The sequence below is a fragment of the Myxocyprinus asiaticus genome, chromosome 7, assembly GCF_019703515.2.
Source record: "Myxocyprinus asiaticus isolate MX2 ecotype Aquarium Trade chromosome 7, UBuf_Myxa_2, whole genome shotgun sequence".
NCBI classification, from domain to species: Eukaryota; Metazoa; Chordata; class Actinopteri; order Cypriniformes; family Catostomidae; genus Myxocyprinus; species Myxocyprinus asiaticus.
The window spans coordinates 45250711-45266769 of NC_059350.1; the positions used below are offsets into that span (position 1 = coordinate 45250711).

Below are 16059 nucleotides of genomic sequence, written 5' to 3' on the forward strand. Positions count from 1 at the left end.
CTTTAATAGTAATTTTTGATCATTTGAAAAAGTACATCCCTTTTCAGGTGTTTTTTTTTTTTTACATACATTACAAAAAAGGTACTTACGAGGTCAAACAACTAGGCTAATAACTTTTAACCATACCTGACAACTAATCCATGACAAATTTCACAATTTCTTTTTATTATTTGTAGGCCATTCATAATTAGTCTTTGTCTGATCATTAAAACTAGTCTGTAGATCACTGTTGTTGTTTATTAGATCTTGTATTTTTGAATGAACCTTGGGGATCACATATTCACATATTTATGAGTTTGTTAAAACATTTTAATCACAAAAAAATGTACAAAAACAATCAACAACAAAATCAACTATGACATGGGTAGGATCAGGTAGCTATGTATAGCAAAAAAGTTAGTGCATATAATACATTTAACAACATATAATACATTTTCAACAAAAGAGTGTAAATTAAATGAGTAAATGCACAGCACAGTTGCACATGTAAACAAATCATAAACTCTGTAAAACTAAAAACTCACTGGTAACCTGTGCTTTTCATAGAATACGTACAGGATTCAGTGTTTGTATATCAGTATTGAACATGAAGAGCATAGTTTAAACTGGACTGAGCCTAAAAGATTGGTCACTGGTTACATTTACATCTGATCACATAATTATAAGTTAATCAAATTAATTCTCTTTGACGGTATGCCAATGAATATTTACATTTGATAGTATATTAAGGTTTTTATGTGCAGTTTTTGCAAAGGATAGAAAATATAAATTAACTCTTTACATAGCAGATGTTTTTTTAATTGTTAAACTTGTATTAAATTTTACTGTAATCTCTACCTATACTATTCAGTCGGAAAAGATTTTAATGCAGCTATATAATTATACAACCACAAATTGTCTAAATAACAAGCAGCAATGCCCGTCTAAAAAACAGCATCAACAAAAGTCACAAGGTTAATTAGATAATCTCCAGATTACTGATAATATCATGGATATAGTCTGATATTCTGAGATAGATTTTTGTAGTTAGTAAGCAAAGCATATTTTGGTGCCATAAAGCAAGGGTGTAGATTCCCCCCCAGTAATCAAAACAAGCAAGTACAACCTCCCCCCCCCCCCATGTAAATGCTTCAAGCTGCAATGTTAAAGAAAAATCTACACCCTTGCCAGTATGACATCCTGATTATTGTAGGAGGAGAAAGAGGAAGGGTTTGGTCTAAGCTTGGGCCGGCATGGACATTAAAGAGGACCCAATTAATCCACTGAACCACAAAAGTTAAGATGCCAGTAAACTATACTGAAGGAATGATTAACTTCATCATTGCTTATTATTCAGTCTACTAGAGCACATTCCAATAATACATTACATTAAAGTGCATCAAGTGTCACATTGTCAAAATATTCTATCAGCTTGATTCAGGCCCTTTATATAGTTACTACCACAATCAGAGAGAATTCAAGGTGTTTCATGGAAGAGAGAAAGTCATTGGGGTTTGGAATAACATGAGGGTGAGTAAATGATTACACAATTTTCATTTTTGGTTGAGCTACACCTTTAAGTTAAAACAAGAACTGCGTTCGTCCTCTTTCCTCTTAAACCTTCCAAATGCTTCAATGTGGCATTTTCATTTCCTTTTTCTTGAGCTTTACTGTTCATTTTAAAATTCTTTAACTGTTTATCCTGCATTTAAGCAAAAAATGGCAAGTTGCAATATCTTCATGCATAAAAAACTGGAAGCTTATAAGTTGTTTTACTGGTTATAAATCATAGAACATGCGGTCACGTGAGGCACTTCTGTCAGCAATCTGTCAAGTTCTGTCAGCAATTTAGTCATAACAGAATTCTCAGTGCAACTTAAATGCTCCAGTATATTTCTAAAATGCCTTCACAGTATTGTACACAGTACAGTAAAAAATTATCGTTTAATGACTTTAAGCAGTTACTGATTGTGCAATTAATCTAAAAGTTAATGTCCTATTAAAAGTCATAAACTATTTGTTGCTGCATGTCTTATCTAAATTGTGTGCAACGTTTTGAAAGTGAATTCCCATTAGGAATGTGGACATGTTAGGTTTGGAATTAAAGAGTGGAGCATTGCAAAGAAAAAAGGAAAGTGCAACAAAATTATTTGGGTGAATCTCACAAAATCACGTCCATGTCACATTTCCAAAATTAAAAGAAAAAAATATGACATTTTATATTACTATTATTATTGATAACAACAACAACAATAATAATAATAATAATAGGGAAATGAAAATATTTAGAATTATCATTATTTTCAAGACAATTAAGCACATTCACAAATGTACTGCAATAAAGTTTTACATTTTTGTTACATCAATTAAAGAAATAGTTCACCCAAAAATGAAAAATTTCTCATCACTCTGAATCGTGGCCAGAACTTTAAAAGTCCAAAAAAGCACATAAAGGCAGCATAAAAGTAATTCATATGACTCCAGTGGTTTAATCCATGTCTTCTTAAGCAATATGATAGGTGTAGGTGAGAAACAGATCAGCATTTAAGTTCTTTTTTAAATATAAATTCTCCTCCCTGCCCAGTAGTTGGCAATATGCACAAAGAATGTAAATTGCCAAAAACGAAAGAAGAAGAATGTGAAAGTAAATGGGGAGATTTGTAGTTCTAAAAAAAAAAAAAAAAGAAAAAGAAAAAAAAAAAAAGGACTTATTTCTCACCTATCATATCGCTTCTGAAGATATGGGTTTAACCACCAGAGTCATATGGATACTTTTATGTTGCTTTTTGGATCTTCAAATTTCTGGTCACCATTCACTTGCATTGTACGGACCAACAGAGCTGAGATATACTTCTAAAATCTTTGTTTGTGTTCAGCAGAAGAAAGAAAGTCATACACATCTGGGATGGCATGAGAGTGAGTGCATGATGAGAGAATTTTCATTTTTGGGTGAACTATCCCTTTAAAGGTGTTTAAATATATGAAAATAATGCAAAATGCAAAAATAGGCTTCTATTGTAAAACCTAACTTCTTATTTATGTATTTTCATTTTGGGATTAAATATGACCTGGTGATATTCATAACAGGTTTCATGAGATTCACCCATTTATATGGAGTATAACTCTCTCAAATCTTTGCTCTGTTTTCTCCTTCATTTGGACTTCATTTGTAAACTCCTTGTTTTTGTCTCTCTCACATTATGAATAGTTTTGCAGGGGTTCACTGATTTTCATGCAGGCCCAATGCAGAGCTCTGAGCAAAGTGATCAGCACCAGAAGAATGAAAAATGCCCAGGAAGCATATATCCCCTTATTACCAAGTGCCAGCTGCCACGTACCCTCCTACAGAGAGAAAACAAAAGGGAACAGAGAAAATTGGCTTCTAGCATTCTGAAACTATGTTGTTCTTTGGAAATATGAAGTATAAAGTGCTTGCATTCTTACTATCAATCCCACAGTTGCTGTGGTAAAGATCAAACACAACAGGAAACATATCAAACTCCGCTTTCTAGGGTACCTCTGGCCAATTGATGAGCTATATGAACAAAACAATAGAATCACTATAGGTTTTAATTGTAGTGGACAAAACTGTGGTACTGTATACCTGTGGATCTCAACTGGTCGGTTGCAACCCAAAAATTAGTTGCAGGTCTGTTCGAGTCTGGTCACAGACAGCCAAGGGAAAACAGCACTAAATGCAAATAATAAAATGCAACTAACCAAATAATTGTGCATATTTAGAATAGCAAAATAAATAGACTTTTAAAAGGAAAGAGAAAATTCCTATAACTATTGTTTTTGATATCAAAGGCAGTTTGTCCAATTAAACTCTACAGTGTTTTGCCGCAAATTCATCTGTCACTTGGTGGAAGTTAGCTAAATTAGGCAGATGAAAACATGGACAGGTTTTGTGACATGCCCTCACCCTCAAAAACCATAAACAAAACTATGCAAGATAAAAGAAAACACAACCCAAACTACATTAAATACGGTATAATAAACAACTTTGATATTGTGTTGGGACACCACTTGATGTCCAATATAAAATCTGGGTCCTGAAACAAAACCAGTTGAGAACCACTGCTGTATATCACATATGCAGTTCAGAGGACAGTACCAAAAAACGTGATTTTGAAATAAACATTTTTGAAAGTTTTTGTAGATGGGCTTTAAACGTACACTTTTCTGCAGTGTGGACAGCGTGCCAATGTCCGATCTGTAAACTCTGTCCACTAAAGAAACAACAGACAAACATTATGTTGCAGCAACACTATTATGACTATGATTAAGGCCAATTGAATTAATAAAGAGCTATGAAGCGTAAGCTTTTATGAATAGGATTTTTTTCATACTGATGATGATGATGATGAGAATTACCAGAAAAGTGTTAGCACAGTGGCCACAGGAGACTCTGGCACCACTAGGCTGAGGGTTCGGGCTCACTGCACCAGGATGAACAGGACCTAAATTGATAATTCGCTTACTAACCGGCGAAAAAAGACATAAACAAAAACATTAATCACAGAGCCCTAACTAACCCTAACTGGTAACACAGTACAATAAGGTTACATTAACATTATTAATCTGGGTTGATGTTAATTAATCCAAATACTATTGTTCATTGTTTGTTCAATGTATAACTTCAACTGTAAATAAAAATATATATATATATATATATATATATATATATATATATATATATATATATATATATATATTAGTATATGCAGGTATATGTTTCCTGCACCGTTGTTCAGCAGTGGCACTGTGCCTCTACTGAATCTCCAGCTCAATGCCAAAACAAATATTTCACCTGAGCTGAAACTTGTAGTTTGAATTGAATATGGTTAGATAAAAAGAGTGTACCGCGAAATAACGCCAAAACAAACACCTCTTTCCACTGCGCTGTGTACACTAGCTACAATCAAAACAAAAAATGCAATGCATTACCAGCATATTCCGATTGACGCACAAATGACTCTTTTGAACTGATTCTTTGACTGAATCGTTCCAAATTACTCACCAATTATCATTTTGTTTCGGTCTGACGAATACTTCACTGAATGAACTTACATTTAAAAATTACTCTTATGAACGGGTTCTTTAAAATCATTTCAAAAACTAGTATGAACTGGTCCATTTAATAAATCATTCCAAATTACTCTTTTGAACCGGTTCTTTGGAAGGCATCATTCCAAATTACTCACCAACTCATGAGTTATCATTTTGAATCAGTCTGATGAATACTTCACTGAATGAACTTACATTTAAAAATGACTTATGAACTGGTTCTTTGAAATAATCATTCCAAATGACTCTTACGAAGTGGTTCTTTGAATGAATCATTCCAAATGACTCTTAGGAGCCAGTATTTTAGAATGGATCATTCCAAACGACTCACTAACTCGTGAGTTATCATTTTGAATCAGTCTGACAAATCTTTAAGACACACAACTGCAACATAATAAATGATATATAATATAATATAATATAATATAATATCAGTTAGTTCCGGTCCTCTAATCTGATTGGACGAGAGACATTCCATGAGTACTGATGGTCTCACACCATCAGCACTCGGACACTTCACTGTTTATATCACTCCGTTTGTGTTCGTGCCATTCTAAACTAAAGTGTAAGAGCAGTGCAGATGTGTTAAGGGGTATCTGTCTCTTTACATTTAATATTGTGACATTATATATTTTAGCCAGCAGGTGGAGTCAATAGACCATTTTTTTTGTGTAATATGAGCCCGTTCAGGAGGCGTGCAGTGAGTCAGCGTCAGTCAGTGTTTACATTTAACGGCACTCCGTGATCGCTCGTATTCCGACTACACTATTAAAACTAGGAAATAGCTTTAAATGGCTTCACCATTAAGGCTCATCACAGCTGAGAGACACAACAGACTGATTAATTACACAAACTCAAGGTTACCTCTTACTGGAGTTTCCACATTGGAGAGAAAATACTGTTCAAAATGGTGGAGGAGATTGCGGCTTCTATAGTGAAAGACTCTAGCACACCAGTTACCACGAAATAGGGAGGAATACCCCTGCTTGGATGGCTATTTTTCCACTGAGAAAATAGGATGAATTTCACCAAAATTACATTATCTTCAGAAAGCTGACTAACAGACTACAGCATCATCAACAGGTGATCGCACACACACGCGCGCGCGCGCGCGCGCGCGCGCTCTCTCTCTCTCTCTCTCTCTCTCTCACACACACACACACACACACACATCCTTGTTTCTCCAATAACATGTTAGAAACAGCCCAAGCCATGATACTAGTAGTTCTACAGTGATGTTTTTGAGAGGCTTGGACACATCATTTGTTTTGAACCAGCAACAGCAGATTGCCTTTTTTATGACCGTACTCAGTTTTTCCCTAATTTTTTTAAATTTACTTGTTCATTGAACTGTTGTATATAAGCAATATCACACTTGCAATCCTACTATATGGCCCTAAATCAGCACTGCTGTGATTGCCTGCGGCCTCGTGAACAGTGCTGATGTAGGGCCATATTGCACTCTTGCTCGTGTGAGATTGCTTAAATATAATATAATTTAATATAATACACATGTACCCTCCACTGCGAAAGCAGAATTCTGTAGGAAACACTGGCATAAATTAACATTAACCATGATTAATACATGCAATAAAATTATTGTTAGTTTATGTTACGAATACAACCTTACTGTAAAGTGACACCCCCTAACCTACATTTTGAATCAAATAATTCTAACATTGCCCAATTCTGTTATGGCATTTTCAATTAAACAATATTAACATTGTTACCCCTTAACTTTTGGGCAGCCAATTAAGCCTAGTATATATAATATTTGTTTTGGAAATATTTTCAACATAAAACAAACTACATCAAGCTAACCTCCACTTAAAAGTACCATGGTATTACCATTTTTTTTTTTAGTGGAATTGGTACCATGGTAACACCACAGATTTTGGACACCTACCATGGTAATACCATTTTTATTGGGCACAAACATGGTAAAACCACAGTATTCTTTGAAAAACCATGGAGTACCATGTAATTACCATGGTATATAAATATGATAGTCATTCAGTTCTATGGCATATCATAGCAACTTGACATTACTATCTGATATGATGGTAAATTCATGGCACTTTTTTGAAAAGGTCTAAGAGGACGGTAATAACTTAGAAACCTTATCGTTTTACTTTCTCTCACCAGTATGGTCGGGGGCAGGCGATCCTCTGCGAGGTGACTTTGCAGATGAGAAGACAGTTACAGGAACAGCGCACATATTTCTTTCCTGCTGGAGCATTCTTTATGGGCTAAATAAAACAGGAAGTGGAGTCACAGTCTGAACTTTCCCTTGACTAAATCTTGTTCAGTTTCATTACGTCATTGAAACATTATCCAACATAGGATTTGGAATGTCTGTTGAATGGAAAACTAAATGAATGTGTTTAACTCACTGTAGCCTCATTGCAGACCCCACATTTGACCACATGCTGGTGGATTTTCCCCCCCACACTAATAAGTGACTGACACACTCTGCAGCTGATGACAGGATCACTGCCACTCTCTGGGGAGCCCAGCAAGGAGTATAATGGAGGAGCCTCTCCTAACACTGAAGAGGGATGTGGAGGTGCAGACGGGAATGGTGGAAAACCTGGGAATTGAGAGAGAAAGCAGGAGAGATGGAGACCGACAGAGAAAGTAAAGGAGACTGTTCTAGACATTATTATTGCAACTAAAGAGGCCAGAGTGAAAAACTAGATCAAGCTGTTTTTCTTATTCCCAATATTATTAATTCTTTAAAGGGGCCATGACATGAAAAATAAAATGTTCTTTAATCTTTTGACGTATAAGAGGTCATTGTACTTAGGGTTGCACGATATATCAGCGGCCAATATATTATTGGCCGATAACCGGGAAAATCAAAATATTATTGCGGCTGAAAATCTCTGACTGCCTGCAGCACCTTTCATTCAAGCAGAGACTCGGGCAGCCCCAAGCAACAGTGTGCGTGCACACACACAGCATGTCTGTGTGAGTGAGTGCAGGTGAGGTCAGGTGAGAGCAAAGCTGATGTAGTTCTGTGTGGATTATTTCAACATCTCTGCACCTTGTTATGTTGTTTTGGGTCTGGTTTTAATTCGGGCTCATATGCTGTGAGTAACGACATGCCATTTCCAATATTCTGTTTATGTTTCATGAGGCAATAAATGAAATGTGACCAAAACTTGTATATATGTTTCTTGGGGGCGATCATTTCCACTTATTACTTAATGAAACAAACCGAATGTGAAAAATTGCACATCGTTACTTAAAGCATGGCATTGTGATTAAAACAAGCTCCAAAACAACCTAACACGGTTCATAGATCTTGAAAAAAGTTTCACAGAGTGACTTGAGTGACTTCAAAGTGAAACGAATGCGCTTGTTGTATTTTATGAGTTGAAACTTTTAGAACGTTACAAGTCATGACTTCGATCTCTATAATGTTACCTATTCCCATTATGATTGTTGTGTTCACATTTTATAAGTTAAATAGTGGAACTGTTAAGGATGAGCATCTGTAGTAAGCGTCTGTGAAACACATAAACCACCACTGCACACATAGTCTGGCTGCTATCATAAATATTACACCATGTATACAGAGATTAGGGTTCCCTGTCAATTCAGTCATGAATGCTGCATCATAGCTGAAGCAAGCATAGCCAATCTCTGAAACTCCCTCACAGGCATATATAGAGGTGTGCATAGCGCTATCTCTTCAGAATTTTCTCCTTCAGGGTGTCGATAATCTCTCTCTTGTACTCTGCACGAAAACTGAATTTCTCTCTACTAGAATCGCGGTCAAGATCTGCACCTCTCACAGTGGGTGGATCAGAGTTTTCTTCTACCCCCTGTGGTTACTACATTCACCATTGAATGGCAGTGTGTGGAATTTCCCTTCTGTGGGACAGCAGGCAGACGAGACATCTTGGCCATTTTCACCGCTTCACAGTCAATGGATTATTCTGTGGCCTGTGGGCCTCAACGGAAAGTATCATTTGAATTATTTGATTGTCTTGGATTTGCTGTAAGCGTGTAACATAAGCGCTACAGCCTGATTGTGTTTGAATGTGCATTTGTATACTGTGCACAATCGTAAAGAGCCGTTTGCTTAACGACGTCTTTATAAAGATGCCGTTTTGCAAATGTTTTCCCACAAGCACATGAAAACCATCAGTCTGGTGGGCATGAGCGCTGTTTTACGTACAGCAGAGCTCGTTGAGGCTGATGCTTGCTCTCGGCTCATTTTTCGTTCTGAAAGCCAAAGCCATCCCCCTCTCCTCCCGCTATACTCATTCTGCGGCTTCCGAGGAACCACACGAGTGTGGCACGTGAGGATGGGGAATAGAGTAGGGAGATTTGAGGAGGATTTATCACCGGCTCGTGCCTTGCGTTTCTCCTCTCCTTTACATCAGGTTTCTTCGGCCGTTCAACACAAGCTCTGTGATTGCTGACACAGCGATTGCCGAGTTTAAGATTTTGGTGGGCGCATAAAAACTCGAAACCCTTTGTTCTCCGCTTGCTTTAGTTCTAAAAGCCGAAGCCAGTCCCCTCTCCTCCCGCCATAATCCTTCTGCGGCTCCCAAGGGACCACACAAGGTAGGCATGTAAGGACGGGATATAGAGCATGGAGAACATGAGGATGTTTTGTCACCAGCTCGCGCTGTGCGTTTCTGTTCTCCATGTAAAGAAGACTTCGCCTACCCAGTACGGCCGTGATGCGCAGCAAGCATGATGCGATCACGTGCTGCGGAATTTATGATTAGAGGGGTGCTATGTCACTAACATTATCCCTGCCTGGCACGCAGCACTCGTTGAGATTGATCTTGTTATTGCGAGTGCATAATACTCAAATGCTTTGCTCTCGACCTGCTTCTGAGGAAGCTGACACAGTCCCCCTCTCCTCCCAAATCTAGCGAGGATGGGACACGGAGTGCGGAGAATTTGAGGGTGATTTTCTCCAGCTTGAGCCTGCATCTCTCCTCTTCTCCATATTCAGCAGCCTCGCCTGTTCCATGGGAATGAACGGCTCACTCTGGCGCGCTGCAATTGTTCATGGTGGTTTATGTCAGGGATACTTTGTCACTGGGCTACATTAGTGGACATAAACATGCTCAGGTGAGACATTTACCATAATTGCCCCCCGTAGGTGGGAAAATGGTAAGAAGTGGTGATGCCTGAATATTTCTTGTTTAAAAAATGCATTCACCGTGTTGCTGTGCCTCCGAGTTCTGCCACCGGTGCCGTTCTTCCAGAGCTGCACGAAAAGCTTATTATGACTTGATGTTCTCCCTATTCAGTGAAAGTTCAAGTCTCTGGCACTGTTGCCTTGCTGTGCTTTTTAAACACGCTTCTCGTTTACCCCTCCATTGCGAGCCGGGAACAGAGAGTGTCATTTCCTCTGTAACGCAGGACGGTTCACCCTGTTTTTACTATGGTTGGCAACATGCTAGGAGATGGCCTATGCTGCAACAGAATTTATAGGCACCTCCACGTCACCTAATAGCCATCTCGCTTTCTCCGCCATTGTGAGCTGGGAACGAGTTAGCGCCTTGACTCAGGTCGTTTCAATGCCTGTTTGTACTGTTGTTGATGCTGTGCCGCAATGCAGAGATTTTAGGCGCCTCAATATCGCCTAATAGCTCTCTCACTTTCCCCGCTTTCGCGGGCCGGAAATGAGGTTCTGCTACATGCTCGAGCACGACTACATGCTACGATTCACGAGGCTGCCACCTTGTTTCAATGTCCTCCACCATAACGGTGCGGTATATGCCAATTCTCAGCTCAGCAAAAGACACAACAGAGGTGGTATCAGCAGACGATGCCCACAGTAGATGCCACAGCAGCTATTTTCTAGTTACCAAAAAGGACGGAGTATTACGTCCCATTTTGGATCCGAGACGCTTGAACCGAGCACTTGCAAAGTTTCCGTTCCAAATTAATACTCAAAGAAATTCTGTCTGATGTTCATCCAATGGACTGGTTTGTATCGATCGACCTGAAAGATGCTTACTTTCACGTACACTTAGCCCCTGAACACAGGCCATTCTTGAGATTTGCCTTTGAGGGGACTGCTTACCAGTTTAAAATCCTGCCATTCGGCTTATCCCTGGCTCGCACATTCACGAAATGTGTCGATGTGGCGCTCACTCCACTGAGGCTGAGCAGCTTTCGCATTATGAATTACCTCGACGGCTGGTTGCTCTTAGCACAGTCAGAGGAATAAGCTTGCAAACACAGAGAACTGTTACTTGCACAGCTGGAGCATTTGGGACTCAAAGTCAACTGGTCAAAGAACATGTTAACGCTCAGTCGTCAGATTTCATTGCTGGGCATGAATCTCAACTGAGTCTCTATGATGGCGCACCTGACGGAAGAATGCATTCATTCCATTCAAATTCATTATATTTTTAAGCTGGGAAAAATGTTTTCATTGAAACTTTTTCAATGAGCCCTGGGCCTCAAGGTCTCTGCAACAGTGGTCACCCTGCTGGAACAACTGCGGATGAGACCACTTCAGTGCTGGCACAGATTGAAGGTACTGTACCCCATCATTCATGGCGACACGGCCGCTTACGTCTTGTGGAGACACGCCACTTTCTAGCTGCGTTAACCATTTGGAAAACACCCACATTCTATCAAACGGGGGTGGCACTCGTCAAGTGTCCAGAAGCAAAGTGGTCACAACGGATGCATCGAACACGGGCTGGGAAGCCCTGTGCGATGGCCGCCCAGCCTTTGGCATCTGGACAGGTGCTCTGGCGACAAATTGTCTGGAAATACTTTGTGTATTTCTAGCATTAATGACTTTCCGACCAGCCGTCCAGGGGTTTCATGTTCTGATCAGAAACAACAACACGGTGGTCGTTTCCTACATAAATCGCCATAGGGGAGTTCCATCATGTCCATTGATGAACCTGGGGCGGCAGCTTCTCTGGTGTGAGAAACATCTATCGATACATGCGACACACGTTCCAGGTCAACTGAACAGTGGTGCAGATTTGCTTTTGCGACAAGGCGTTTTAAAAGGAGAATGGAGACTTCGTCCTCAGACAGTTCTGATGATATGGGATCGATTTGGGGAAGCCGAAATAGATCTATTTGCATCACCGGAGACAATACACTGTCACCTGTCGTACTCTCTAACTCATGCCCCGCTGGTCCTGGATGCTTTAGCCCACAAATGGTCAGCAGGACACGAGTATGCATTCCCTCCTGTCCACTTAATACAACAAGTATTGTACTTCACCTACTGATGCGCACAGGCTCTCGCAACTGGTGCTCGACACCATATTACAAGCCAGAGCCCCCTCAACAAGATGTTTATACACGTTGAAATGGCGAGTGTTCGCTGATTGGTGTTCCTCTCGGGACGAGAGAATGCACCGTACAGCTTAAACTTCACTTTCTACAAGAACATTTAAACACGAGTCTCACCATGTCTATACTCAAAGTGTATGTCGCTGCCATAGTAACTGGACATAGCCCACTGGGCGATCTATCAGTAGGCAGACACCCTTTGATTGTGAAATCCTTATGTGACGCAAGGCAGTTAAGACCATCTTGCCCCACCACCGTGCCAGTTTGGGACTTGGTGCTTGTGCTAAAAGCACTCACAGGCCCACCATTCGAGCCATTGGATTCAGTGAGTTTACACGTACTCTCATTAAAATCTGCGCTGCTTCTCGCTTTGGCTTCAGTAAAACATGTCGAGGACCTTCAAGTGCTGTCAGTCAACGACTCCTGCTTAGAGTTTGGACCAGGCTTATTAAAAGCCGTTCTTACACACAGGAAAGGCTATGTGCCGAAAGTTTTCACCACTCCCTTCAGGACGCAGGTTATTATCCTTCAGGCTCCCCCCCCCCCCCCCCCGTTTGCTTTGGACAAAGCAGAGAGGCTACACACATTGTGTCCTGTAAGAACACTTCGTACATATATCGATCAGCTCTTTGTCTGCGTCACAGGTTGTTTTAAAGGGTTGGCGGTCTCCAGTCATAGGTTTTCACATTAGATAGTGGATGCCATTGTGCTTGCATACAACTCACAAGGCGTACAGAGCCCTATTGGTGTAAAAGCTCACTCCTCCAGAGGCATGGTATCTTCATGGGCATTGTCTAATGGTGTTTCCCTTGAAGACATCTGCCTAACTGCAGGTTGGCCTTCCCCTAGCACTTTCGCCAGAATTTTACAACCTGGATGTCTCCTCTCTCTCTTCCCAGGTGCTTACTGTGAAGGAGAGTTAAAACTGTGTATTCTGCTGCTTACTACCAGCTTATTTATACATGTTCATCCCATAAACCGCAGTCAGTGGTCACATTATATAAGTTTTCACTACCCATTTGTTTAGTCCCTTATTTATTCTTATTCACACATGTTTGTGATTTCATTCATCTTGCGATGACTGCACTACCCAATCCGGTTAGCATCATTGCCATGTATATCCATCCATTCATCATTCTACTTCTCCCTTCTTATTGCGATGCGGAGGAGACACAGCGTGATGGTATACATTCCCCATAGCTTCAGCTATGATGCAACATTCATGATTGAATTGATAGGGAACAATAAGGTTACGACTGTAACCATGGATCCCTGAAATGAGGGAATGAATACTGTGTAAGCTGGCTGCACTACTGAATCTTCGCTACAAGGGTCGAATATTCTGAAGAGATAGCGCTATGCACACCTCTATATACACCCGCTACGAGCGCGAGGGAGGCAGAGCACAAAGCGCTATTTGCCAATTAAAATTGCCGAGATTTTAAAGAGTTTCAGAGATTGGCTACGCCTGCAGGGCTAACCCCATAGCATCAGCTATGATGCAGCATTTATTCCCTCATTTCAGGGAACCATGATTACAGTCGTAACTTTATCGTTTGTATTGTGTGTTTTGTTGTTTTAATGTTTGTTACATGCTGTTTATCACCTCATTTTGGTTTAATGCATTAATACAGCTGTTTGAAGTTCATTATTCTCTCTGTTAGGGAGTCATCAGGATTACCGTAAACACTCATATAACTGGGCACCATACAATTTATGCAAGTGTATTGTCATTTATTTCTCATTCAAATCAGCATTCATCTGTAATATAGGCACATTTATGGATCATGTTACATCAGCCAAACCTTAAATAGCAACACATTCCAAATTCCAAGCTTTTACATGACACATATTATTCAAACGAGAAGCTTTTAATGAATTAGCTAGCAGTTCGAGGTTAAAGGATTAAAAATTAAAACTTTTTTGTTAAATATTGGGTATCAGTATCGGCCACAATGAGCAGTGAATTATCGTTTAACGGTATCAGCCCTGAAATTCCATATAGGTGCATCCCTAATTGTACTATTAAAACATACTGTAAGTTTCAGAAATCAAAGCCTCCTCACTGCAAGTTTTGTTGTTGTTGTTGTTGAAACCAGGTTGCCTAAACACATTGTGATGTCACACTGTTGTAGAAATTTGCATCTGATTGCCTCCACAACATCACATCAACGACTTCTTTACCTTATCACTTCCCTTGCCCACCCAGTAGCTGTGAGCAGTGAGATGGCAAGTAGAGAGAGCAGGTCAGTCATCACTAGAGAGCCAATCATAACAGTGGGCATTTACTGTCAAGTCTTAAAGAGAAACAGCACCTAAACCGAGTGTTTTTGACAGAGGGTCAGAATGAGGGTGGAAAATTATCATGTTTAACAAATATATGACTAATTTTGGTTCAATTTTTTTTTTTTTTACTAATATTATAAGTGAACCTCAAGGAACATATTAAAATAATAAAAAAGGCATGCCATGAGCCCTTTAATGTTTTTTTTTTTTTTATTCTGACATTATTTAAGAGTGAGTTGATCTAATTTCTGAGGAAAAACTTGGAAAATGCTAAGGTCAAATTCTTGGTACGGTACATAAACTCTGGCATCAACTCATAGGCATCAATGTTTTTCTAAATGTAACATGGGAGATACAAACTGTAAAATAGAATATAAGAACAATATTAGTAAAAGAAACATAAAATGTATTGTTTGAGTCCAAATGTGTTTTTAATTTATTAGCAATTAATTCAGATTTATTATTATTATCATCATCATCATCATTGCTCCTGGCCTTTTAAGGATTGGAAAAAGTCAGCACTATTTTATTAATTAGGTTATGGCAACAACCAAAAGTAGGCTACACAAACTTTACTGATACTGATAAGCCTAAGGGCAAAAATCATGATTGTTCCTCTTTAGTCACCTGACTCAGGTGTACTGCAGTCTGGCACTAAACCAAATATCACGATCAAATCTCATGATCAATATAAATTGCAGTATTCTATAATGTGTAAATACAGAGTTTGCTATATCACTTGTTAAATCCAATGATCATTATATACGCACAGCGTGCATGAGCTCTGCATAAATGTAAATACATGTGATCTGGCTGTGTTTCAAAACCCAGTGAGCAGCCAACCAAGACATCACTTCTGGGCATCGTCTAAAAGAATCGAATCGAAATGATTTAAAACGAGCGTTTCTGGTGCCAAAAGTACAGTTTCAGGGGCCGTTCACACCGAAATCGTTCTTGGGCTAAAGTCTCAGGAGTCTCGTGGCGCGCTTAAAAAAAGTTGACAACCTGACACGGCGTCTAAAAACGCGGCGCTCCTGCGCGAGACGCTAAAACAACTGGACGCAGCGCAACAGGTCAAATACGACCACGAAATTCGGCCCCTAGGTAAGCAGCTCAGTAGGATTTGAGATACAGATACAGCATCAGTCCATGTGAATTAGGTTTGACTCTCACTCTGCGGTTTGATCGGCGGTCTGTACGTCCCACCTCCCGGTGACTGTCCGTTCATTCCGTCTCGACTGTCTGACAGCAGAGGCGATCTCTCCCCGTCTGCCATGCCGTAACCAGGCGTTGATCCCGCTGTGGTTTTGCCTCTGGTAAATGTTGTTACGGAGAGCAAAAGCGATGCGTTAAAGTAAAGCCTCCAGGAAGTGTCACATGATTTCTGCTATCAGGAAGTAGACAACAAAAACAACACACCCACGT

General features: G+C 39.7%; 1 protein-coding gene across 1 annotated transcript; it reads right to left on the minus strand.

Annotated features, from left to right (window-relative positions):
* Positions 1 to 166: 166 nt before the first annotated feature.
* On the minus strand, positions 167 to 16015 carry LOC127444147 (type I phosphatidylinositol 4,5-bisphosphate 4-phosphatase-B-like). Its single transcript, XM_051703369.1, has 7 exons — positions 15808 to 16015; positions 7443 to 7639; positions 7192 to 7298; positions 4357 to 4462; positions 4159 to 4211; positions 3424 to 3514; positions 167 to 3321 (listed from the first exon to the last, which is right to left on the minus strand). Exons 1-7 carry the CDS (start codon positions 15908 to 15910, stop codon positions 3178 to 3180), a joined length of 801 nt encoding a protein of 266 aa, XP_051559329.1. The 5' UTR covers positions 15911 to 16015; the 3' UTR covers positions 167 to 3177.
* Between the last annotated feature and the right edge of the window lie 44 nt (positions 16016 to 16059).

Bases quoted from the DNA above. Each gene is read 5' to 3' on its own strand.
- LOC127444147 (XM_051703369.1), bottom strand. From the start codon at position 15,910: ATGGCAGACGGGGAGAGATCGCCTCTGCTGTCAGACAGTCGAGACGGA. The intron at 7,640-15,807 runs GTGAGAGTCAAA...CTCAATTCCCAG, and splicing joins ACCGCCGATCAAACCGCAGA to GTTTTCCACCATTCCCGTCT. The intron at 3,322-3,423 runs GTAAGAATGCAA...TTCTCTCTGTAG, and splicing joins CAGCAACTGTGGGATTGATA to GAGGGTACGTGGCAGCTGGC.